At 40.4% G+C, this 25,542-nt stretch overlaps 1 protein-coding gene across 2 annotated transcripts in view; it reads left to right on the top strand.

Moving 5' to 3' along the window:
* Window positions 1-1,600: 1,600 nt before the first annotated feature.
* The window catches only part of stxbp6 (syntaxin binding protein 6 (amisyn)), a 66,254-nt gene continuing 42,312 nt past the window's right edge, over window positions 1,601-25,542 (top strand). Inside the window, exons 1-2 of one of the 2 annotated variants that reach the window (XM_079693033.1) lie at window positions 1,601-1,911; window positions 11,140-11,359. In XM_079693033.1, the coding sequence (XP_079549159.1) occupies window positions 11,206-11,359 (154 nt within the window). In that variant the 5' untranslated portion in view covers window positions 1,601-1,911; window positions 11,140-11,205. The remainder of the gene's footprint in view (window positions 1,912-11,139; window positions 11,360-25,542) is intronic. The other variant, XM_079693032.1, reaches the window with a different exon arrangement.

Here is a 25,542-nt window from a genome sequence, read left to right as displayed (position 1 = left end):
TTCATAGGTGAAAAACTGAATGGTATGCTTGTCTAATGTATTTTTAAATGACTTCTACTGTTGTAGCATAGAACTGTAGCACAGAAATTCAAAGCTAGACAAACTCCAGCTAAGTGTAGGCAATGACATTTTGAAGATAATCAGAAACATTCATATTGTATTACTGGACCACTGTTTGTAAGCCATAAGTGCACTTGTTTATCTTTCATCATGCGTTCTATATTACAGCGTTTTCAATTGGCTCACAGGCATCTGCTGCAGTACAACCAGTTTAGCAACAGCTTATCATGACAAATAAATATGGCTTGAATGATGATGGCTCTGCAACATGTTAGCGATCAGCTGCCGAGACCCAGAGGCAAAGAAACAGGAGCACATAAAACGTGAACTATCTCAAATGAGGCAGCATTGTCCAAGTCTGAACTGAAGAAAGAGCTTATGAAAAAAAACAATCCACCAGGAGAGGATTTAGAGAGGGAAAATTGGATGACTCGCAACCAGCCAAGCAAAACATTAGACAGACACACACAGTTCCAGGGCCTCCAAGTGTGTGGATTCCCAGGGAACACATTTCTGTTGGCATGGCTGGAGTAACAAAAGATTGTAGTAAACCTCTGTTGGCAGTTTACAGCAGACTTGAACCTTGACACCTCCCACACATCCACAGGAGAGTTATAGGAAAAAATGCCGCTAGTGTAGGCTTGTTTAAACAGGCAATTTGAAAGAAGTGAAGCTACATTTTGGTATGCTCACCCTGGGGGAGACCCTACTCTTTCCCACTCATTATGTAATCAGATGTATTACGATTTGAGTCACAGAGACAGGCTGATTACAACTATAATATATTACATTATAGTCCTAGTATAGTGGAGTAATCGTTAAAAGGATTTAAAGTAATTAATTTGACCCGTAACCGCACAATAGTGTAGTCTGCTGTACAACCAAGGTATTGAAATAGTTATGTTTCTTAGGTTTTTATATTGTGAGCCCAAGAAGGACCCAATAGGTATATAAAAACATTTTAATAAAAAACATAGGCTATTGTTATGCTTCACAAATTTCCTTTTTTCTCTAATATCCCCTTCATGGCTTTAACATGCCTCTGATATGAGTCTTTGGAAGTTGCTACTGAACATGTTCATGAGTTATTGTGTAGGGTCGGCCACTGTAATCAGGAACCAGAGATATTAAAGGTTGGAGTCAAATACAGTAGTCTAAGCCAGGAATACACACCTTAACACATAATATACCCATAATAACGAGTTAGCAAACAGCATTTTTCAACTCCTATTCTTATGATGCACCTTTTACTGACTGTAGAGTGCCGTGGTATTAACCTATGTAATGTTTGTAGCCTATGGTGTTTTTGTAAACATATTCAGGCTAACAACCATGCTACTAGTAACATGTCACATGAAAAGTTGCTCTAAATATGCTTTAGAACTTAACTTTAACTCACAAACATCCATTTAAAATACTCCATTTCATACTATAAACTGGCTTGGGTCTTTGGCACTTCAAAGAGACTCCTTATACATGCAGATGTGAAATGCCTATACGTGGTGGTGTGTCACTGTAGCCTACGTGATTGGCGGGGAGGGAGTGTGTGTGTCTGGGAACCTGCTACTGGTTTCCCCCCCCACACACACAGCAGCAGTCAGTCAGCCAGACAGACGTTCTCTGCGCAGAAACAGCAGCAAGGAAACAAACTCTCCTCCCGCCGCTTACACACCAACAACTGTCGCAGAAGTAAAGTCGACGCGATGTTAAAAGTGAAAGACTTCCGTTTAGTGTGAGGAGACTGGGAAAAACAAGGCTGCGGAAAGTGAGTAAACTGTGACAGCAGCTGGAGAAATTAACCGAAGGACTCGGTTACCCGCCACACGTGGAAATTACTACTGAAACACATCGGTAAGTAACGCTAACTCCAGACTGTGCTTCTTTATAGACATTTCAATTCAAATAGTAATAGTGTGGTCAAGTTTAATTAATGTAGAATCAGTTTTCGCTTTATTGAGAAGCGTAGGATTAAAATACTGCGTCAACACTTTCCACCACTTTACGGTTGGATTCAGGACAAGTGTGCGCGCGGGTTGTTTGGCTCATTAACTGAATATATGCATGTGCTTGTGTTGTGGAAACAAAGCGTGGTCAAACGTTTCTTCTGTAAACTTGATGGGGAACTATTTTTACCTCTGCTTTGAGAAAATTAACTCAGGTTAATGTGTGTTTTATGGTGTTCATGGAGGTGCACCGTGCCCCACCTGAACTGTCTTCATAAACGCAGGCTGTAGTGACTTGGGGTTGAAAATACAATACAAATGCATTCATGGTGTCACTGTCAAGCCTTAAGTCTTACAACATATCAATTTCATTCAAGTTGGACCCCGTCTACTCATATCTTGGAAGTGATAATATTCCAGTGAAATGTTTTTCAGCCCAGTTAAGTGAATTTGGGTGTAGTCCACTTTAAATAGCCGAGTAGTATGATTGTCTTACTTATGTGTCATCACTGTTTACTCGTAAAGTAATACATGACAATTATTTCACAAGGTCACAATATGCACATACAATCAAAAGTATATAAAGTACATGTGGTGGTTTGTGCTGGTGCAAACAAATCATATGGAATAACATTTAAAAAACATTTATCCCAGAAACCCAAGATTAGTCAATATATTGATTAACATTAAATGTGATATTTAACAGACGGTGGCATTACTAAATTAGTGTTACTATACTGAAAACTTGTTTTTGGGGCTGTGTTTTTAATTTTGGGTGTTATTGAGTATGCACTAAATCAGAACTAGGCTCAGACATACGCAAACTAAACTGCTACTTAGCCCCCCAGAGGCTACATTGGGCCCCAACAATAGAAAATTACTACCTGGGTTCTCAGGTGAAACCAATCATTTAATCTTGACAGAAACCTCCTTTTTTCTTATATAGGATGGTCAGTTTCTGGTTCCTAAACTGGCTTGTATCTTCACAGTGACCAAATGTGAAGTCCTGTTCTTTGTTGAAATCATATTTAACACGTTTTGTCTTATTTTTTAAGAAAAAGAAACCATCCAGACTTCTTTTTCTCACTTTCATTATATATATGTTTTAATTGTACTTCATATTGGTTGTTTTTAAGGATCCAAAATGCTTGGGCTTGCTCTTTGCTGAATCCAAAGTTAGAATGCCTGTATTTATGAACACCAATTACCACACGTCTCCCCTGCTGTGTGTGTGGCAGGTTCAGACCCAGAGGGATGTCTGGTTCAGACTAGCAGCGAGTCTCCTAATCCTACCCGATTCCTAATGGCATTAACTTCCCCACTTACATTAAAATATTGCATCCTATACAAGAGTCCTAATTTGCTATGGCAAGCCATAAAAGATAAGATTAAGCCTCTCCGTACTTCAGTGTCCAATTACAGTCAGCATAATATAAACGAGTCGAGCTGGCCCCCTCCCTGTGTGTCCACCACCTCAGCGTACTATTGCCAAAAAGCACCGATATTCTTGAAGGCAGACATAAAGAGCCTTGTTTTTTTTGTTGCTCATATAATGATACGTGATGCGTCAGTGTGTCTGACAAGATGACAGTAAGATTTGGAGACCCTGAGGAATCTGAATCCTGAGATTGTGGTTTTCCTTCTCGCAGGCTCCCTTTGCTAATATCCTTTGCATTAACTCAGTATGCTAGACATATAATGGAGAAGTAGTACATTTTGACATACGTCTGGTTTGTCTTTTGTCTGTTTACATCAGAAGTTTTGCTGATTTTGCACGAAGTGTATAATCCATTCTTCCTTTTTTTGGCTATGTACATAGACACGCAGTGCTGGCGCTTTTAGCTTATCCTTATGCAAACTAATTATACATTCACTTTTGTATCCTGAATGAATGCCTCAAGCCCATTCCCTAGAATACAAATAGTTCATTGTCTCTTCAGTTGTATTTGAGACATCAAATATTAGTAAGTGCTTTATATTTACTTTTCAAATATTTACCTACGACAATTCAGTCCCTCCCAAATGTTTTATCGTCATCATGCTGAGCTATAAAGAATCAGCTCATTGGGGGCCTGACATGTAATTCATTGATTCATCCTCCCTGGCTCTATATAACCTTCACCAGCTGCTGAGAAATATAGACGGGCCTTTTCTAGGGCGGCTCGATTATGGCAAAAATCATAATCTCGATTATTTGGGTCAATAATTGATATCACAATTATTAAAAACAATTATCCATTTACTTTGAAAACATGTGGAGAAAAAAAATGTGAACAGTATGTTTTTAACAGTTCATTACCCTGAACTTTAAGTATAACTCAACTGAAAAACCAATACAAATAAAAAAAATAAAAAGTTAATACAAAAATAATCGTTTTATTTCGATTACGTTGTTTTCGGAATCGTTGCAAGCCATAATCGTAATTGCGATTTTAAAATACGATTTAATTGAGCAGCCATAGCCTTTTCCTTTTTGTGGTAAAAGAGTAAGGTCCTATTCAACCAGCTGCTTCTATGGAGAGCTCTTCTTTTTGTGAACTCTTATTTATATATTGTGAAATAGCTATATGTGCAGTTTTCAGTGTACTGTGCATTTACCTTATGTCCCACCATATAAAAAGTACATTGCTTGCCACACTTACTGTGTAGTGAAGAGAAAATGCAATGTACATTCAAGCTCAAAGACAAATCTTATACTTAATTATGAGCAGGATCTTAAAGCCAGAAATGGTTTTGTTCCTCTCCTCCCTCATGCTCCTTCTCGAAAGAGCTCTGTCTGTCTGAGAGCATTTCAAACAAACTGCCTTCAAGGATGAAGTGGCTCCTACAAAGCAGTCCCAGCCTCTCTCAGAAGAACCAGCTATTATAGGTTTCCCCAATCATTATCTCAACATCAGTTTGATCCCTTTGCAGTGCACACATGTTTTAACTGTGCGAAACCTTGAATCTCTTTTGAGAATATAACTTCTAGTTAGTTTCGTGTCCCGTTAACATTGTCATGCTTTAAACTGTGATTCAGATGCTGAATTTGAAGAACATGGTTGAGGTGCAGTACTACTTATAATTTCTGTTGGTAGAGTTTGCCATCATTTATAAAGCCTGATATTGTTTTTTTATTCAAGTGTATACTCTTGCAGCCCTGTGTCCTTTGCTAGTTATAAATCCTTGTCTACTAAAACATCATAGCAATCAGATTTGACTTAATTAAGAATATTCTACTGACTTTCATGTATTATGAAACACCAGATTTAGCTTTCCCCAGTTGGAACTTAAGTGTAGTTGTACAGCATAATCATTCTTGGCATAATTGGCTCTTGTCATCAACATGATACCTGATACCTGCAAATGATGTGTGACTGACAGGGTTTTACTGCGCATGTCAACAGTTTTCGTTTGTTTTTTTCTAGCGGCCTGTGTAGAATTAGATTTCAATTCATCTCAGGCTGGCTGTTACTGTATGCAAAAAGAAAACAGCAGTGTAGACTGTACTCTCTCTATTCTTTTATAACATTTGGGATCTGTTTATGTGGCGACGATGGATACTGCTCATTCAAAGTACCACATCTGATGTAATTTATGAATACGTGCACACTGTGGAATGCTTTTTCTGTCAAATGTAAAGCCTGGTACAGAGCAACGATTCAACATGAAAGTCATGCATGATAAACTGCAGATGAGGCAAAGTGTTTCTTTCACACTTCCTTAAGAGTGGAATAAAGAAACTACTTCAATCTAATGTCAGTGGGAGAAGTGGATGAATTATTATATTAACTGTTTTTTATCTTGCCATCGCTCATAATGTTCCAAAATCTTGTTTTGTACTTCATACTCATTCAGCAAAGGTTAGTCTACACACAAACTGCAAGTGATATTTCTAACTTTGCTCTACTTATCGTTCTCTGCGGTTGTAAAATTGGTTATTTTCCCTGTATTGTTTACACAAAATGATTGTTGACATACCAGTCTAGTGCACTGTATGCTTTTCTGAACATGCACATTTTAGGTACACTGTTTCAGCTTTATCTCAAATACTGCACATCAAACCCCAGAACTACACCGTATATATTAGTGTGGTTTTTAGAATATTAGTAATGCATTATCTTCACCATTTTAAGAAAATAGTCAGAAACATTTTCAGTTTCCAAAACAAACTAACTTGTTAGGCTTTGCAATGCAGGCTGTGTACAGAGAGGGGATTTTGAAGCCCTTGATAGTTGAAGCTGACAACACATCTTAATGCAGAATCGAAGACCAACAAAGTTGGCAAGTTATTATTCCCTTTCAGTGGTGGTGATAAGGCACATGTGTGTTTTCCCATGCTTATCAATAATTCTGATGCTTGTGTACACGTTCCCTAACTGACGTTTGTTTGCCCGACCCGTGACATAACTTAACCTTGACCTAAGTCTGTTCTCACTCGTGGTCCTAATGTCATATGTCTTCTTTAAAGGTCCCCTATTATACTGTTTTTCATTACTTTATTATAGGTCTCAGATATATACAACACATGTCTCTGAAGTGTTTGGCTCCAAATACCATACAGATAATTGTAGCATCTAGGGGTGTCACGGTTCACAAACATTTCGGTTCGGTAGGTACCTCGGTTTTTAGGTCACGGTTCGGTACGTTTTCGGTACAGCAGAAAAAATACCTTGGTTGGTTATTGGCTAATGGTTAAACAGGCCAATAAATCGTTATGACATCATAAAGTGGCCAAAATCTGATCAGCTCATTTTCAGACAGGTTTTTATATAAATGGATCAGGACAAAAAGAGAGAGAATCTTTTTTCCTGACACTTTCATGATCTCTTTACACAGAGGGGACAAAGTGGATTTTGCATAATAGGTGACCTTTAACATATACAACACATACATGTCAATATCGCAGTACGTTTTAGATGTCTCTCAGTTTGTCTTAGTCAAGAGTCCATGCACATACTGCAGCTACATTTTTCATATCTATGTGATCCATTTTTATTGTCTTTAATTCTCTGACAGTCAATATGAAGAAAAGTAAATATACTTGGCGGTTCCTCCCTACATGTATTTCTAAAGCCTGGTGGGTTGAATTTGAGTTTGTGTATTTGTAAAGATACACCTTCCATTCAGTGTGATGAGGCCTGTGGCATCCACCTGTCTTTTGAGCCCCTCTCTTCTGCAACTCCTGCTACAGTGGAAGGTTCCTATGGGCTCGTGAGCACAGGCTGAGAGCAGGACTGATGCTAAAATAAGTTAACACAAAAACCCAATGAGGTCATAGAGCGAGCTGTGAGCGCAGACTGAACAGATTTCATATAAACACACTGGGCAAGAGCGCAGCCAGGCAGCAGTGCGGCTTGGCAACACACGGCCACAAGTAATGAAGTGTTCTGGAAAAGGGCCGTGTTTGGAAATGGGGTGATAAGCAGCCGTAAAATATATGTACGTCGTTTTCATTGCCACAGCCGCTCCAGTACATTAACGTGGCCCTGCTTTGCGAGCATTGCATAAGACTGCTCGAGTCAAACCATAAGCTATGCATTGTCACTGGCTACATTTCCCTGCCTCCAGGCTCCCCTCTGTCTCCTCCTCCTCATCATCCTCCTTGTTTTCTTCCTCGCATCCCTCATTCCCTCATCCCTCCTTCCCGTCATGCTTCAGCAGGCCACCTTAGGGGGGTAGGCGCTCCCCTTTGCCTGGTGACAGCTTGCAGGGATATGTGGGCAACCCTCTTTCTCAGCTGGAGGAAAGAGGAGATGAGGGAGCCATGTTACGGATAAGGGCTTCCACAGAGAGGAACTCTGCTAGTGTCATTTGTTCGAGGAAAATAAGACGATTAGCTTTTTCAAGATTTCACCTTAATGTTCTTTTCTTATTCATTATCCCATTAACTGAGAAGAGAAGGATATGTTAAAGGATAGATACCCAGGGGAAGGGGTGAACTCATTTAGGACAGTTACTTTACATTTGTGAGTACATATTGGCATAATGACAAATTACAGAATTGTGGAATCGTTTTGCCCCGATTGTGTTGAAGCGCTACTCGTTTAGGTTTTTCTTAATCATCAACTTCAACGACGATTCCGATTCCCCCTGCCCCCGCCTCGACGTAAGCGTGACGTATGCGGTGCTTTTGCTCTAGCCGATAAAAATATTGGTGCTTGAAACAAACCGGATTCCGGAGCTAAGTGGCTGCTCCGCTGCGGTGTGAACAGGAAAACCCGGTGCTTTTTCAAGCTCCAGCTCCGAACCGGCCCTGAAACACCGTTGGTGTGAATGAGGTATGAGAGATATTTGTTTAAAAAGAACACAATGGTGCTCTAGGAGGAGATTCAGGTGAGAAGGTGGGGGGGATGTTACCTTGGTTGGTTATTGGCCAAACAAAATCGTTATGACATCATAAAGTGGCCAGAATCGGATCTGCTCATTTTAAGACAGGTTTTTATATAAATGGATCAGGACAAAAAGTGAGGGGGTCTTTCATCCTGACACTTTCAGAATCTCTTTACACAGATGTTTATGTATAAAAGATTTTGCATAATAGGTGACCTTTAAGTAATTTTTTGCTTGTTACAAACTGTGTCAAAGCCCTGACAGAATTGATACACATAAGAGTTCAAACCTCCGTCCTTGTTGAAGACATTAATGCTGGATACATTCAGAGCTGACCTCCGAATATGATTTATTCACAGGACATGCTGTCCAAGTCTTTTCGGTGCTGTACTGTTTGTGCATTTTGAAGTTACACTGGCACAGTAGTCTTGCAGTCTTTATCAGAGCTCAGAACGACATGCACAAACAACTCGAGGCACAGTTTTTACACAATGCCTGGCTCGCTCAAGAGGCTCAGCTTGAAAAAGTTTTCTTGCTTTTGAAAGAAGATAGTTTGCAAAACTACTCTGTGCTTGTTATCACAGCTATAAATGAAGCTTTCCCTAGCAAAAATGGTTGGGATGTTGGACTCCTTCTCAATTTTGATTGTTAGAAAGGTGAATACTTAACTACTTTAGTGCCACCTGTACACATTACCTTTGTCTGAAATGCCGTTCATTTTAAAGCTGCCACAAAATGCTGTCTCAGAAATCACCATACAGTTGACACACTCAACAAAAATGAAACAATAAAAGTGTTATCGCTTTATATTGTAAGCCTAACATTGTATCTAAAGCTTTCACTGCTGTTGAATTCTTCCTTCTGACCTGACGTAATCCTCCTTTAACAATGATCACTAGTCAACAATGGCAGCCTTTCAGTAGCTAGTAAAGGGGGTGGAGAAGTTGGCTCATGCACTTTATTACTGTCCATGTAAACTTGCTGCAAGTTGTGCTTTTAAGTTAATTCAACTTTGACTCCTAAACTGCTGAGCACTCAGTCTAAAACTTGTTTCACTTTTAGAAAACAACTTGGTCTTTGTTCCTCATCTGTCATTTATTAGCCAGCCAGTTCAATGAAGGCATTTCTCTGAAGTCTGACTGGCTTTGCCTGCAGTAGAGTAATTCATCGACTGGTTGAAACTGACTGATCAGATCGCTTCATCAGGGTGGGCTGAGCAGGATGTGGTTGTGAGTTCTTGTGTGTGGCCGAGAGAATGATTAAGCTCATGTAATTAAGCTCCATGGTCCTCAGGAGAGCATTTGGAACCAATTCTCCCACTTCTTTTTGGCTGTGTTGTGCATTCGAGCCCAGTTTTCCCTGCAACATCAGACATACTTCTGTGTCTCTTGAGGTTTATTCCCAGCCACAAACAAAATACAGTTCCAAGAAGACATTGGCTTCTAATAATAGAAACATGATTGCTGTTCTGTATCAGTAAGACTTACCAGTACTCTTAACAGCTTCAGCTCGAGACATTTCATCTCTGCGAGGGCCTGTACTTCCACTAAGAACATTGGCAAAACATTTAAAGAGAGGGAGCGTAGAGACTGGCTGCAACACAGAGAATCTACGTTTTGGAACTCTTAAACTCATTACTTCATCGTGATGTACACTTTGAGCAGTATAGTGTAAATTGATTGTTTGTATGTAGATTGATTGTTTGTATGTCGTTTTGGAGTCTAACAGTACGTCCACATGGTTCCGTTGCGTGCTTCAACGGAGACGCTTCCCATTCACTTTGAATGGGGTGATGTCAAACTTTGCTGAACTGCATTGCGTCGCTTTGCCTCCGTTGCTCGCTTCGACAGTTGGGAAAAGTTCAACTTTTCAAGCGTCGACGGAAGCGCCAGCCAATCAAATTATATGCCAGTCCAAGCATTAGCCAATCAAACCGCGTGCTTGTGTGTCCGGGGCTGGAGATGAATGTGATTGGTTGTTGGTCGCGCGCCAGACACGCCCACCGGCAAGCTTCAACGCGATGGAACCTTGTGGAAGTACCATAAGGGAGTGACTGGCCTGAGGATGTGAACACAGAACCAAGCTTTACAGTTCAACAGCTTTTTATTTAGTTTTTTTCCTGCTGTTAATATTTGCTATCAAAATCCTGTGTGTCTTTATCAGCTGGCCGTAAACTGCTCACTACTCAGACAAACAACCTGTGATGAGGGGTTGCAAGTGCATATAGTGTGGGGCTTTTTTTTACATGCAAGTGTAAAGCAGTTAGCTTTAGGAGCACAGACAATGTGACTTTCCAAGTGCCTCTGATGTTTGCTTCATTTTATGCAGCAGCAGTAAGTGCAAAAGGGCTTGCTGAAGTGCAGTAGCGGTCAATGGGTTTGTTGATTAATAGATATCCTTTCCAGCAGTCACATGACTGCTCTCACTGCCCTGAAACAGCTGTGCCAATCACAGTAATGCCAATGGAGACAAATAGTAATAATACAAAAAAGATTGTGAAACCTATATGATCAATTAAGGCTATTTGTGCTGCTTTTTTAAAGTTGGAAATGGGACACACACGCACAATGTTACATGTAATTCCCTATCGGTCATTACCTTGTTCATTTATTAATACCCAAAACATAGGGCCAACCGTTTTCATAGACTATTTCATTGGATGAAAAAGTTATATATCTCAAAACTTTTAAAAATAGATGCAAGTAATGTAAGTCATAATTGTGTAGACTTTTAGAAGGAAATTCTAGATTTGCATTTTTTTATATTGTAAGCCTGGTCCAACATTTTTTGCTAATTTAACTTGCTGTTCTCTTCTGCTCTTCAGGAAGTGTGGATCTCATTTTCTCCACTCAAACTACTCTCCAGCTGTTCACTCCTGCCTTCTTCAGAGATGAGCGTCAAGTCGGCCATAAACAAGGCGGTCTTCATACCCCACGATGAGAAGATGCTTGTTGCTGCGCAGGTGAAGAGGAGGACCAAGAAGAAGATCCCCTTCCTGGCCACAGGTGGTCAGGGAGACTACATGACCTTCATCTGCATCTCAGGTCAGAGGACAAACCTTTGCTTTGTTTCTGTTGAAAGGGCTTTACAGTGTTTGTGTACTATGAGTGGGTTTTGTTGCTGCGTCCCAAGTTCACATTTCAGCATGTCTCCTTTAATATCCCACTAATGTTCCCACTGATGAGCATGTTTTCCTTTCCCCTGCCAATCGAATGACACGCTAAATCAGTTTACTGCTGGGCTTTAGGTCAATCCCTTTTTAAATCAATTAGATTTACGCTGAAAGTGAATAATTGATTCACCAGAATTTGAGGTTTTAATTATTTAGTTTTTCTACCTTTTCGAACATTAGCTGGGATATTGCTTGTTAATTGAATTAGCCATGCATATTATTCATGAAGAGAATAGCTAGAGCGTATTAATTTCACTGCCAGAAGAAGTGCTTATGCAGATCAATGGAATTTCTTAATCCTGCCACTTAAATGCATATTAAACTCTGCCTTGGCAGCAGCAGATTTCATCACTACTAGTTCAAACTTGCTAAAGGAGGAAAGAAAGGAAATGAAAGTATGTGTACAGCTGGAAGGCCGGTGCGCACTCGATGTTGATTCAAGGTTGCCTTCTGGTAGTTACTCAACACTGATCTTCTGTGTAAATCTCAAACGCAAACAAAGGTCTATGAAGTGCAAGTCACAATTAACCACAGGTTTTTGAAAGAAGAACGTCTTTTTCAGAGAGGTTTATGATGAGTCATTTCCCCTTTGATGTGGAAAGGAGGGCGGTTTGATATCCTCTTGTTGTTATGTCAGTGTCATCACGTCCCCTCCACCTTTGGGCCCAGTTTGAGCTCCGCTGCTCCAAAATCTATTCAAGTTACTGGTTATCCCAACGGTTTAGCTGCATGGCGTAATTAAAATGCATAGATTATCTGATCTTGTAGCTTCCTTGATTAAAAGAAAATTGGTTACAACAAAATACATGGCAGTACATCGATAGATTAGAGAGTGGACTGCAGTTTGTTTGAATCCCACAAGTGGCTTGACTGATTGTTTTTGTCGATTTGTAATTGATGAATTCCCAGAGACCCTTTTATTTTTTTCCGAACCCATCAACTGTCCAGAAATCCAATTTCATTTGAATTGGCATGTTATAGAAAAAAGCAGTAAATTCTTCTATAAACATCAGCAACTGCTTTACATTTTTCCCATCATAAATGATTTAATGGTTTAATCAATTATCACTGTTTTTGGAAATGTTGACCGCCTGTTGACAATAAATCCCAATATCCCTCGTATAATTATTGATTGTGTGTGTGTCAATGTGTAGGTCAGTGTAACCTAGCTGAGGGAAATCAGAATGACTGAGACAGTGTCAACCTTAAATCCTCTGGGAGGCATCAAATGGTAGCCAATCTAAACTGCCCTAAAGCTGCTATCAGTGGAGGATATACCCCAAATCTCTGATTCTTCTGGTTGGAGCAAGATATGTTTTCTAAATGCAGTGATGCCAAGGATGGGGAAGCCTAAGGTTGTACTGTGGGATGTTGCATTCTTACTTATGTGTGTATATAACCCAGCTGAACAGGTGCGTTTTCTGTTAAGCATTTGGGGGATTTGAGTGGGAGGTCAGTTTTTTTACATACAGTAGGATTGAGAAAACAAACCTATTAATTCACAGCCATCTTTGCTTATTGAGCACAGGCATCGGGCTATTTAATTTGTCTGCTGAAGAGTATTTTGTTTATCCAATATTGGTTATTTTAAAGAAGAACATTTGGTATCCTAAGAAAAACAATATGATGGATGTGTAAATGGATGTCTCATAATGTTCTAAAACAAATCAAGAAAATAGTTTTCTCCCAAATAATCTAATTTTTCCATCTCGGACGTGCTGTGTATTTACTTGGAATAATACCCCCATGCCTCTGCTCCGTATTGATTATTTTGTTTCACTTGCAAAACACCCTAATACGCTGTCATACAACTAGCATCACGACAATCGCCAAGGTTGATGTCTGACATTAGTTAGCCTATTAAAAGTTTGTTTCTGTCTGCTCTTCCCCAACAGTCTCCTGACTGAGCTGCTGTTTTGTGTCACATGTGGGAGCACTGCAGTAAAGGCCAAAACTGTTATGTCGTTGACTTAGTCATGTGGCATATCTTTAAACCAGCCAAGCATTGTTTCGAGTTGTTTGTGTGTGAAAGTGTGTTTTTGTATTCTAGCCTGAGTGTTAAAGCATTCTGCACTGGTGTGTGTGACTCTTGAGTGTTCAGCCTGTGTGTAAACTATGTGAGAGCGCTGTGAAGGGTGGGGGAAGGGGGCCGCTGACAGTCTCATGGCTACAGTAGCAGATAGTTGAGGGTTGAGGGACCATGTAGTTGCAGCGTTATGTAATCATGTGGTTTGTCACGCCTAGAGGAAGCCTTTAGCAAGAGGAACTGTACTTTAGAGAGACCTCGGGCACTCTCAAGCAGGGTGCAAGGATGAACACTACAACTCCATAGGCTGTGATTCTGTCATACTTTGTATACATGAAAAACAAAATGTTCCACTCTGACTAATACCGCAAATACAGAAGCATACTTGCATTTGTTTCTTATCTGTTTTAGAATAAACCCCCTCTCAGTCAACTAATGGATGTTATGCAATTGGCCGTCTGCAATGTCCTTTCAGTGTATTAGTCTTTGAATTGGCTGAACACATGGCTTTTTGTCTAAGGTAGAGCGCCACATCTATCAGTTGAACAACAAGGCCTAGACAGCTGCTACTTGAGGAGCAGTGCTTTTTGTTTCAGAAGAACATGTGGCTCCAGGAAAACAAGACTTGTTTGGCTTCAGGGTTACATCTTGTAATTCAGTTGTATGTCAGCAAAGTGGGACCATCATATTCTGAAATTGCCTGCAGCAATGAACTCATTTTCCATTAGAAGAGTCTTTTTTATCTGATAGTCTGCCATCAGTAGTTGACAAAAGGCTGCTGTGCCTACATGTTTTAAATGCATGATTATATTTTATATTCAAACCTATTTTGTACAAACTGTGCATGTCGTCCACTTTGCTTTGCAGTTTGCTATCACAGTCTTGTGGGTTCTATTCTAAGTCTGGATCTCAGTCTCCTTCAGAGTGAAATGTGGTGTGGTTTTTGGGGAGAACACAACGCGGCCAAGGTCCGTTGATATATCATAGTCAAACACTTAAATCATGATGAGTCATTGACTCATTGAGGATGTTTTATTTCCTAGCTCTTATTTCTGGCTGTAATGATCAAATGTTATGTTTTTAGATGTTTAAGTTCTGTGTAACCAAATGTGATGCAACATTAAACTCTGCTGCCTGGCTCTGGCTTCACCTCACCTCTGTGACAAGTAGCTGCTTCTAGTGTTGTGATGAATCTTATATGATGTCTTTGATCTTATACACATACACGTTCACAGAGAGTGGCTCAAATACACACAGAAACTCCTGTTATAACTTCCACAACAACATCAGGGGTCCTGGGAGGAGTGTCCTGGAGAGAAGCCAAAAGCTGGACCTTGTTGGTTAGTGAGCTTTCTCTTTGATCACTGGGCTTCATGCGGCGCCTTTATGGCTGGATCTCAGCGCTGAAAAACTGGACCGCCCACAGAATGTTTGGCAGCAGAGATGTGAGGCCAGTGGAGCAAGATAAGACACTGAACGTTCACTGGAGCAGACTTTTAGCTGCATGCTTTTCATTCCTTTTGTTGTTGTTGTGGTACACACATTTTCTTCCTTTCTCATACCATATGCACCTCTTGCCCTTTTTACATAGATGTGTATTTGTAACTGCATCAGGGGAGGTCTAGTTTCTGTTCAAAGCGGCTCACTAAAATAAGAATAGCAAGTCCATCTCAAGCTCAGCTTAAGTGAGCCTGGGCCGGTGTTGTTGCTTACTTTAGGTTTAACCGCCATCACTTTTGTGTTCAGGTTTCAAGCAAGTCACTGGAGTATGACTCAGGTCTTTAAGAGCTGTAGCTTTTTTCACTGACAAATACACTGTTCCAAGCTATCACATTTATTCTACTGCCCTCTCTCATCGCTGCTATCGGGTCATTGATCATTAGGTCTATACATCTGTCCTGATCAATAAACGCCCCTACTACAGGTTGGAAGGTTTAGTGAAGTAAATGTAGAGCCTTAGGTTGGTTTCTAAATCAATAGGCGCTTTCACACCGGAGTACTTTTCCCAGTGTAGTTCCGATAGTTCTTGAAATGTTGCGTTCACACAAAAAAAATCCTGAACTAGAACTTAGTTCATGAGAACCTTTTCACCCCCTTTTTAGTCCCTTCTAGAGAGCAGGTACTTTCATGGGAGAAAAAGGCTCCCATTTCTGATTGGCTGGCCGATTGCAAACCACGCCCGTAAAACTCGGAAAGGTTTTGTGAAGCCGCCATTGTATTTGCTGGCATTAGTATTATTAGCATTAGCCCAGAGCACCAACGGAGAGAGAATAACTTATGGCAACACAAAAGAAAACATGGGAGCGGTGGAGATGAGGAGGTGTCTGCGTTCTGGCGGTTTACTCGGAAGGCTTCAGTAGAAGCTGCTGGGAGTGCCAGAAGCTTCTACTGAAGCCAGTCCCCAACTCCGGGGACTTCCGGCCGGGGACTTGGGGTGGCAGTATACGCCGTGAAGTTGTTTGCAGCCTGCCAGTAAACCCAAAGCAGAAGAAGTGACGTCAGCGGCTTCATTTGCCTAATCCTCCCCCAGGGACTTATTCCGGTGTGAACGCGATCTGCTCTTTAGCTCATCAGAACTAAAGAGTTCTGATGAGCTAAGTACTGGGAACTAAGTACGGCAAAGTACTTGGTGTGAAAGCGCCTATATTAACCAAGCAATCCCCTCGCTTCATGTAAGCAAATGTTCTAGTGCCTTAGTGTTATTATATTCACACTATTATCCCATTTTTAAGTTGTGGTTTAGAATGTATTTTATTCATAAGCTTGAAAACATGATCCGAACAGTATCCCAGATTTCTTATCATTGCTGTTCTGCTTAGAACTTCCAGATAGCATGTATGGGTTTCTGACTTGAGGATATGATGTTTGAAACTCATATCTGGGATATAAGCCATGATCAGGGTAGTTGTGCGCATGTAAACGGTCATTGATGCCTTATGTTAATGTGTTCTCTGTGGGAAGCATGTGGGCATCCATGTTTTATGTGTGTATTCATGCGCAGTGGGTTTATGCAGGCATGTTATTTTGTGGGTTGGTTCACATGTTAATTTTGTTTGTAGGCTGGGTCTTACAGTATGTTGATCACATGCTGAGAAGCTCGTGCTGTTGACTTGGTTAGTGTGCATCTCTGTTGGTGTGGTTTGGTGCCGTGTTTGTTATCTTAGTTTTGTTTGTTTTGAGGTTTAAACTTCTTTGTACAGGGATTATTCAATTTGAATAGCTTAAAGTCAATGATATATAACTGTTAACATTATGTCACTCCTGTCTATCTTCAACCTATGTCTTTATTGGTGGGATAAAGATTGTATTCTGTCATTTTCATTATCACAGCCCTGTGTCGATGTTTTCCCCTAGGCCCTGTAATATATTTATTCCACAGTTACCACACAAGTTTGTAAAATGCACTTTCCATTTAGCTCCATTCATCATCAGCGGCCTTGCGGCTATTGATTCCATAGAGAGATGAATGGGCCAGCAGATTGTGTTACTCATGGTAAACGAGGCTGCATAGAAAGTCAGATCACTTATGACCTTGGTTACAGAGTCCTAGAACACATAACTCTGACTTTTTGTGATCACATAAATACATATTGGGCTCTCTGTGTGCTTGACAAGGTTAGCCCATCCTTAAATCCAGATGGAAACAGAAAGAGAGACCATGGATACATATTTATAAGTACCTGGGACGTTTTAACACCGCACGATAACACTAAATGTGTGTAGAGATTTACAGAAGGTATGAAGTTCAAGGTCAAAGAAAAACATAAATGTTTCTCAGGTATAATCCCCTCAAAATGAAGGCTAATCTCCACAATGTTCATCTTTTTACCTAAACCGTGGAATAGCTGTAGCTCTTGTCAGTTCTTCAGTTGAACACAATGGGAAAACGATTAATACAAAAAATATCTTTGACCTACTACTCACACATTTAAACACCGGCATTGAAGCAAATACCAACAAAAGTGACTTGAAATTCAATTTTTTCAAAGGAAAAAAAAGTTACGTTAAGGTGAACTCATTTCTGTGTTGATTAAACACACTCGATCAACTCCTCCTGACAAAACTGCATGAAATATTGAGCGGGGTTCTTTTCAGTTTGGTCTCACTTTCACTTTATATCTAACTGATCAAACTTTTTCAAACATCTCTGGGAGTCTGGCCCAATGTTTGTTGACAAGGTTGGGTCGGGTGTGGGTGTGGGGGTGGTCTTTGTTCTCTTGTGAAGAAAGATGCTTTCTGTGGGTTTCTCACAGGGACAGTGCACAGCAGTGACTGATGCTGGCCTCTTAGTATTGACTGAGAGCTGAGACATAACGGCCCACTCAAACAGTCCTTATTAGTGTGTGTGTGTGTGTGTGTGTGTGTGTGTGTGTGTGTGTGTGTGTGTGTGTGTGTGTGTGTGTGTGTGTGTGTGTGTGTGTGTGTGTGTGTGTGTGTGTGTGTGTGTGTGTGTGTGTGTGTGTGTGTGTGTGTGTGTGTGTGTGTGTGTGTGTGTGTGTGTGTGTGTGTGTGTGTGTGTGTGTGTGTGTACTTTGCCATCACTCCAAGACCTCTTTGCATCAGTGGGCTCTGGCAGTCTGTGTCTACACTTATTAGGTTCTTGCAGTAGCACTACTATTTGTTTTAAAAACATGAACTGTCTTCAGCCCTAACTCTCACACCAGCCTCAACCTCTTGCCTCTAATCACCCCTAGGCCAAGATGAGGGTCTTATTGCTTAAGTGACCTGAGCATGTAAGAGAAAGGTAAGGAAGATGGCAATATTAAGAAATGTAAGAGATGGAAAAGCAATCTTTTTGAAGCTTTGGTAAAGTATGCAACACTGACCAGATGTTAGCATATGCTAAAACTGTCACTTTATAGTCAATCAATCAATTTTTATTTATATAGCCCAATATCACAAATGTAACATTTGTCTCAGTGGACTTCACAGTTTGTACAGAATATCAGTATGACAATACGACACCCTCTGTCCTTAGACCCTCACATCGTACAAGGAAAAACTTCCGGAGAAAACCCACAGTTTAAAGGGAAAAATGAGAGAAACCTCAGGGAGAGCAACAGAGGAGGGATCCCTCTCCCAGGACGGACAGACGTGCAATAGATGTCGTGTGTAAATTGAAAAGATAATACATTTGCAACATAGGTAGTCCACATTTTTGGAAGTGCATGTGTGTATAATAAGAAGATGAATCCACGAGGATATCCATCAAGGACTTATGATCCAGAACCACAGCAAGAGGCACAGCCACGACTCGCGATTCAGGGCTCAGGACCACAGCAACACGATCAGCCATGACTCCGGATCCCGGCGTATATAGACACCAAAAAGACATTTGGGGAAGCTGGGTTATTCGGAACAAGAGTACACAGGTATTCACAATTGTAATTGGTTTGAATGTGTATGTATTTACACTTTCAGGTTTCCACCAGTGTTCTGCTAACCCAATAGCCCGTCAGGCACAAGTTTAGCCTCCACCATGGATTAAGCCTCTACATTTTTTTTACATCAAGATATTTATTGAACTCAGGTTGTGTTTAAGTGTAGCGTGTGCAGTTGAGAGATAGTGCCAGACCCAGACAGAGAGGACATTGTTTGTGTGTTGTCTGATTTTATTAAACTGCCAATCTTTCAACTCAACCTGCCAATCATCTCCCTTCATACCACCGTACTGAGACGAGTGAAATCTAGTGTTTTTCTGGTTGGTTGAGGAAAATAAAGAGCGAGGATTTGTTGTGTGTGTGTGCAGTGTGTATGAACTCAGCAGTGACGGAGCTGGCAGGGTGTGTGCAGTTTATTTATTGCTAATACATTCTCAAATGTTCAACTCCAATTAGGAGAACTATGCACTGATCCTTTTCACTTGTCCATTCTATGTTTTTCTCTTTTTAGATCTACAGCAAATATTTTGAATGGCCCTTAGGCTTCTAACGCTTGCATTTCAACCTGGGTAACAATACATTAGTCATTGATGCGTATTTTTATTTTGCAAACATTTCTCATGATGAAGAACAGGAACATTTTTAGAGAGAAGCCCATTGCCTTTTAAGGACATTCTTTCCAGCCTTTGCATGATCCAATATGTATGGTCTCTGATATATCTTTTACTAACTCTCATGCTGCAGAGTGCACACACACATACGCACAGCAGGTGGACAGGACAGATGAAAGGCTCAGCTCAGGTGCTCTGCAGGTGGACTCGCGTGTGTGTGCTGTTGCGCAGACAAAAACCTCCAGTTTGATTAATCCAGTCTGAAGAAAATGAGTGTGTTCTTTTTGGGAAATGTGTATTTTCCCCAGTAGTTCTGACGGTTCTCTTCAAAGTGCTTTTTTTTCTTCTCCGAAGCCAAACTATCTATTATCCTCCTGCATCAGCCCCTCCTCTGTCCTCTGCTGTCTGACTCAGTCTGCTTGTTATTCTATCCAGACAGACAGCACTTTGATTCAAGGAACAAACCTTAAATCTTGCTTCATGAGAGAGTTTCATCAGCCCCTGCTTTATGTTTCTGTTTCTTATATTCCAGCAGAGACAGTAGGGTTAATTCTTTTCTTTCTAGAAGAAATATGATTATTGGCGTGGTGGCGTCAGTGCGCGTTTTTTTGTTTGGAACATGTCCCTCTGCTCCCTTTTTAAAGTCCTCATTCACTGTTTTGTTGTTTTGGGTGGAGCTCCACTTTAAACAGTAGGGTTCCTGCTCACTCAGGAGACACAGAGGAGGTGGGAGATGGAAAAGATGAGATAAAGCAAAATACTTGGTTGGTATTCTTTTATTTCGTCTCTTATGGCTAGAAAATTAATTGAAGGTTGAAGTTTGCAGCTGTTGTTTTATTTCGTTTACAGATGTTGTGTTGTCCATGTATAACTGTATCTTAAATTGAGGTTATTTTTTAAGCGTAACCCTTCCCAGCTTGGGGTCCACTCACAGTCCCAGCGTGTCATTAAAACAACAGAACTAGGTGCGGTTCTTCTTATCCTAAAGACTTCATGACTTTTCTCTCTTGTTTTGACAGAAGTGTTCAGAGTGAAGAGGTTTAGTTTCTGGCATCTTTCCTGGCTTGCTGTTGTTCTGAATGTTGTGAAAGTGTTGATGGCACATGGTAGAAGGGAATAGCCCAAAGGGATGAGGTGATGTATCCACTCAGGAACCATTGAGGAGGTAATTATTCAAGAAGAGGCCCACACCACACATGTTTTTGATACTGTGTTCTCTCAATACCTTCCCTACTAAGATCAGAAACCGTGTCAACACAATTCCCTGCATACCTGGTAGGAGACATCTTCGTGGTGCAAACAAAGCTTTTGCCCAGAACCTTCCTCTCATCTGTGCAGTGTGCAATGAAGGGAAAAAGGAAAGGAGGAAAGAAGACGGCTTTAAGAAAAAAAGAGTGGGGAGTCCAGGCTTTATAAAAGTCAGCCATCCATATAATTAGCTGATGCTCTGCTCAACTTAGAGACTTCACAATGACACATTTAACCAACTCCGGTTATTCAGTCCAACTGACTTTCCAACAGTGCATTAAAAGTGTCTCTGAAGATATGGGAAGTACAAATGGCTCATATGATGACACATCTTTTTATGATCTGGGTTGAAAAGTAAGTCTTATTCCAGCAGAGTTCATTTTTGTTTCTCCATGTGTTGACATTCTTAGATTGTTACAAAATGTCCTGGCTGTGAATTCTAATTCTAGATATTTGGGATGGCCGTTTTTCTCAGTCACAGCTATTTCGAGATTTAGATAACAGTTTCCCCTTCGGTCAAGGAGTTGCCAGAGAAATGCATAAAGTAGCCACCTGCTGTTATGTGTAGAGCATTTCATCCTTTGGAGGTCAAACAAGGTGGAAGTGTAATTGATGATGGATCAGGTCATGTATGTGGTAAGCTTCGGACAAAGTAAGTGAAATTGATTGAAAAAGTAGTTTTTAGGGATGGTAAAGTGTAGCACCACAAATTAATGTGCGTTACCGATCATTCACTACAGCGGCTCGCATCTGTCTGCCACATCTTTCTACAGTGAGTTGACCTTTTGTAATGGCCATCAGTAACACGATACGTTTCCATTTCCAAATCAAACATTTACGACATTCGGTTTTAAATATAGAATTCTTAGTAATGACAGGATAACTTACAAACACTAGCTCTATGCAGCTTATAATTAATCATTAAAACCTAAACATGTTTTAATCAAAGTATATATTTATAGAAAATTACGATTTTAAAATCTCTTTTCTGTCCACTTCTTAGATATTTTCAAGAAGTACTCCTATTTCAGGATATGGCCCTCTATTCAGCTGCAATTCATTTTCTCCATTGTTTCCTACATCGCTACTGTGGGCCTGGGGAATCGGTGTATAAATGCAACACATCATTTGGTCCCTTTTAGCCATTTCCTATTCCCATTTCATTTGCATAACTTACACGTACGGGTGTTTTTTCGGTGTGAAACTATTGTAACCGGTGTTGCTGATGCTTCGGTCAGCTTTTCGATTAGCAAAACATCTACTGTCAGGTGCTCACTGATGAACAACAAATGTTTCAGTGTTGGGTGTCATTGCAACACATTTCTTGTATATGCTGCAGAAGGAACACATTTTCTCTCACAATGTACAGCACCCCATGATAACTCTTGGCAATGTCATGCACAGCAACCACTGCTATCGGTCTATTAAGGCTTGACAACAGCACAAACAGAAATCTAGTAATTTAGCTGTCTGACGGCAGTGACGTTAGTGTACATGGATTGGGTCATTAGTTTGGAAGAAGGGGAAAGTAGATGATCAATACAATGAACTTTACCATTAGGGAGAGGATAAGTCAGGAATGGATTAAGGGGAGTAATGTAGGCAGAGGGGGATAGGGGCAGGGGGTTTAACTATAGCAGCTTATATCTAACGGTGACTATGTTTTTGAAAATGTTTTGCTGATAAAAGTACATTCACAACAAGTTGACCTTAGCAACAGTTCAACCTGCTCTTTGTCAGCACACAGGGACTTACCAAAGTGAGATGCATCTTGAAAATCGACACTGCACAGTGCACAAGCATCCTGGCTTCATGCCTCCAGTACAATGTATCATGTTTGGCAGACAAACCTTTGGTACATCTGCAAAAAACATCCACCTCTGTTAAAAGAGCTGCAAAACGAGGTACAGCTAGTTGTGTTAATTACATTTTATTAGGTAGAATGTGCAAAAAGAGGCAGTTTTAGTCTTAATGTATACTCGATTGTGATGTGAATATGTACTTCCTTAATTAACTTTAAAACAAATTGGAGATCTATTTGGAAGCGCACAAAAGTTTGAAATACATATTATATTTCCAGGAATAAAAGTGATTCATTATAATTGGATAGAAATGACAAATGGGATTTTGTGTGCATCTCCCTTGTGTTAATCTACAGGTGCAGCCACTAAATCTGTTCAGTGAAGGGGACCTCTGAGACTGCTTGTCATGAAAGACTTATTTTGTTATTAGAGACCATGCGAGATGCATGAAACTATCAGCCAGAAAGAAAGGAGGCCCGAGCAGTAAAATATCCAGAACATACCCGCTCAGACAGGGCGGAGCTGTGGATACTGGAAGAGACCACGAGATGTCGGAGAAAAAAAAGGAGGGAAATATCTCAACGCTCCTAACCTCGGATATAGTACTTAAAGGTCCCCTATTATACTTAGGGATGGGTATCGTTAAGGTTTTAACGGTACTACTACTTGTATCGATACCGCTTATCGATCCGGTTCTTTAACGATACTCTTATCGGTTCTTTTGAGAAAGGGAAAAAAAAAGGTAATGAACCAAACAAATTGTAAATCATTTTTAAATTAACTTACAGAACTGTAAAAAATAAACAAAATAAGTATTTACTGCAAAAACACAGTCGTATAGAGTCACACAGGTTGGGCATACAGGTAGATTAAGGCATGCATAACATACCTGACGTGGAAACGTTACTCGTGAATGGGGCTAAGAAAGCTACCAGAAAGACAGTCGAAAATGGTGCATTTCTCCGTCTGAATGTGGTGCACTTTTGCAAGATACATTTCTTGTGTTACCGCCCTTAAATGCTAAACTCCTATTGCACTTTTGGCAACAAGCATTGTCCACCTCAAGACGGGTAAAGTTTAACCACACCTTGGAGTGCTTGGTTCTCTCCGCCATCTTTGCCGTGTGTCTGTTGCATGCATGTAGCAGCCGCGTGTGTGTAAACCGCCCCCTCACACACAGACGTGGGAGAGAGAGATCTCGTCTGGATTGGAAAGATCGAAAATACATCATAGACGCATTTTGTAGTCTTATTGCATAACGGAGTTGGTGAAACTAAAACTGCAATATAATGTTTATGAAGCAATAATACATATGACATATATTTTTTAAATGTCTCCAGTACCGATAAGAAGACCGCTAACGTCGGAGCTTAACGGTACCACGGTCTTTAATAATTCTGCCCCGGGCCCCATTTAATACCGGGGCTCGGTACCCATCCCTAATTATACTGTTTTTCATCAATATATTATAGTTCTCAGATATATACAAAGCATGTCTCTGAAGTGTTTTGCTCTAAATACCAAACAGATCATGCATTGTAGCATCCCATAAACCCCTCTGTTTCAGCCCTGTTTCAAAAGTGCTGATTCTCTGTCTGTTACTTTAGATGAAAATAAGGAGCCCCTCCCCACGCCCCTCTGAGAGATATTTGGTTAAAAAGAACACAATGGTGCTCCAGGAGGAGATTCAGGTGATAAGGTGGGGGGGTTACCTTGGTTAGTGATTGGCTAATGGTTACACAAGCCAAATAGTTATGACATCACAAAGTGGCCAAAATCTGATCAGCTCATTTTCAGACAGGTTTTTATATAAATGGATCAGGACAAAAAGAGAGAATTTTTTTCCCTGAAACTTTCAGAATCTCACATGATAATTGTTTAAAAGACATGAACAAGTGGATTTTGCATAATAGGTCCCCTTTAATGTAAAGTAGGGCGGTAAAAGATGGAAATGTAACGTTTGAAAGCTATTACTGATATGAATCTACCATTGTCTGTGTAATTGTTTCAGAAATCCTCCTCACTGACAGTATGTTCACACATTCACAATGTAGGCTCTGTTGTGCCCTTTTCCTCGTATTAGCTCTTGCTGCTTCCCAGAGTGAGATCTTTGTTAACTTAAGTCTGGTACACTGTCCTTGTGTTTGTGGCTTGCCTTGATTTACAATTCCTTTGATAGCCAGAAAGGTGTCTGATACGTCAAGTGCTGCATAAATAAAATATGTGCCTGGACCGAGGCAGCGGATTGATTTGTGCATGTTCTTTAAAACCAGGAACCAAAATCAGCTTCTCCTGTGTCCGTTTACAAACACATCTCACCTCAGTATCTCCTCCATTTTCTTATGTTTCTCAAAAAAAATGGAACTGCGGGGTGTTGATGTACAATGCAACACTTTCTCCATGCTCTGGCAGAGAGATTGTTCCAGATTTTGGGGTACACTTGGCTTTTTCATCATTATTATATCCATTGTTAAGGTAATTTACAAATGAAAGTAATCAAAATCTGAGTCGTATCAGAATCTGATTGGCTAACAACCTCTGCTTAATACATTTCCTGTGGGGAAAGCCTGTGAGTAAATCTCTCAGCTGCCAACCAAGAGTTAATAAATGTCTCTCCGTCGTCCCCTTATCAGTCCCAAGTGTGTGAAAGAGAAATAAAATAGCATTATCATATCTTTTAAAACCCAAGCCTTTGCTATAAACGGGTGTTTCCATTGCTCAGGGAGAGGAAGTGGCTTGTTAACTGCCTGTAAGTGATTGAGGATCGGAATAAGAATTATCGATCGGGCTCTTTGGCAGAAAACGCCTTTCAGCTCTCAAAGTAAGTATTTGTTTGTCCCTCCTGCTGAGGTTAGAGAACAATGCAGACGGCATACGCTGAGTTATACTTTGGAAAAACAAACATTTAACACTTGAGTATTCCCCCCCCCCCCCACCTCTACTCATAAATATAGAGACCATGTAGAAATGCTGATCCGTCCATTCCA

Source organism: Notothenia rossii (genome assembly GCF_949606895.1).
Source record: "Notothenia rossii genome assembly, chromosome: 7".
Taxonomy (NCBI): Eukaryota; Metazoa; Chordata; class Actinopteri; order Perciformes; family Nototheniidae; genus Notothenia; species Notothenia rossii.
The sequence above is the reverse complement of the archived record's forward strand: the minus strand, read 5'-3'. Positions and strand labels throughout refer to the sequence as shown.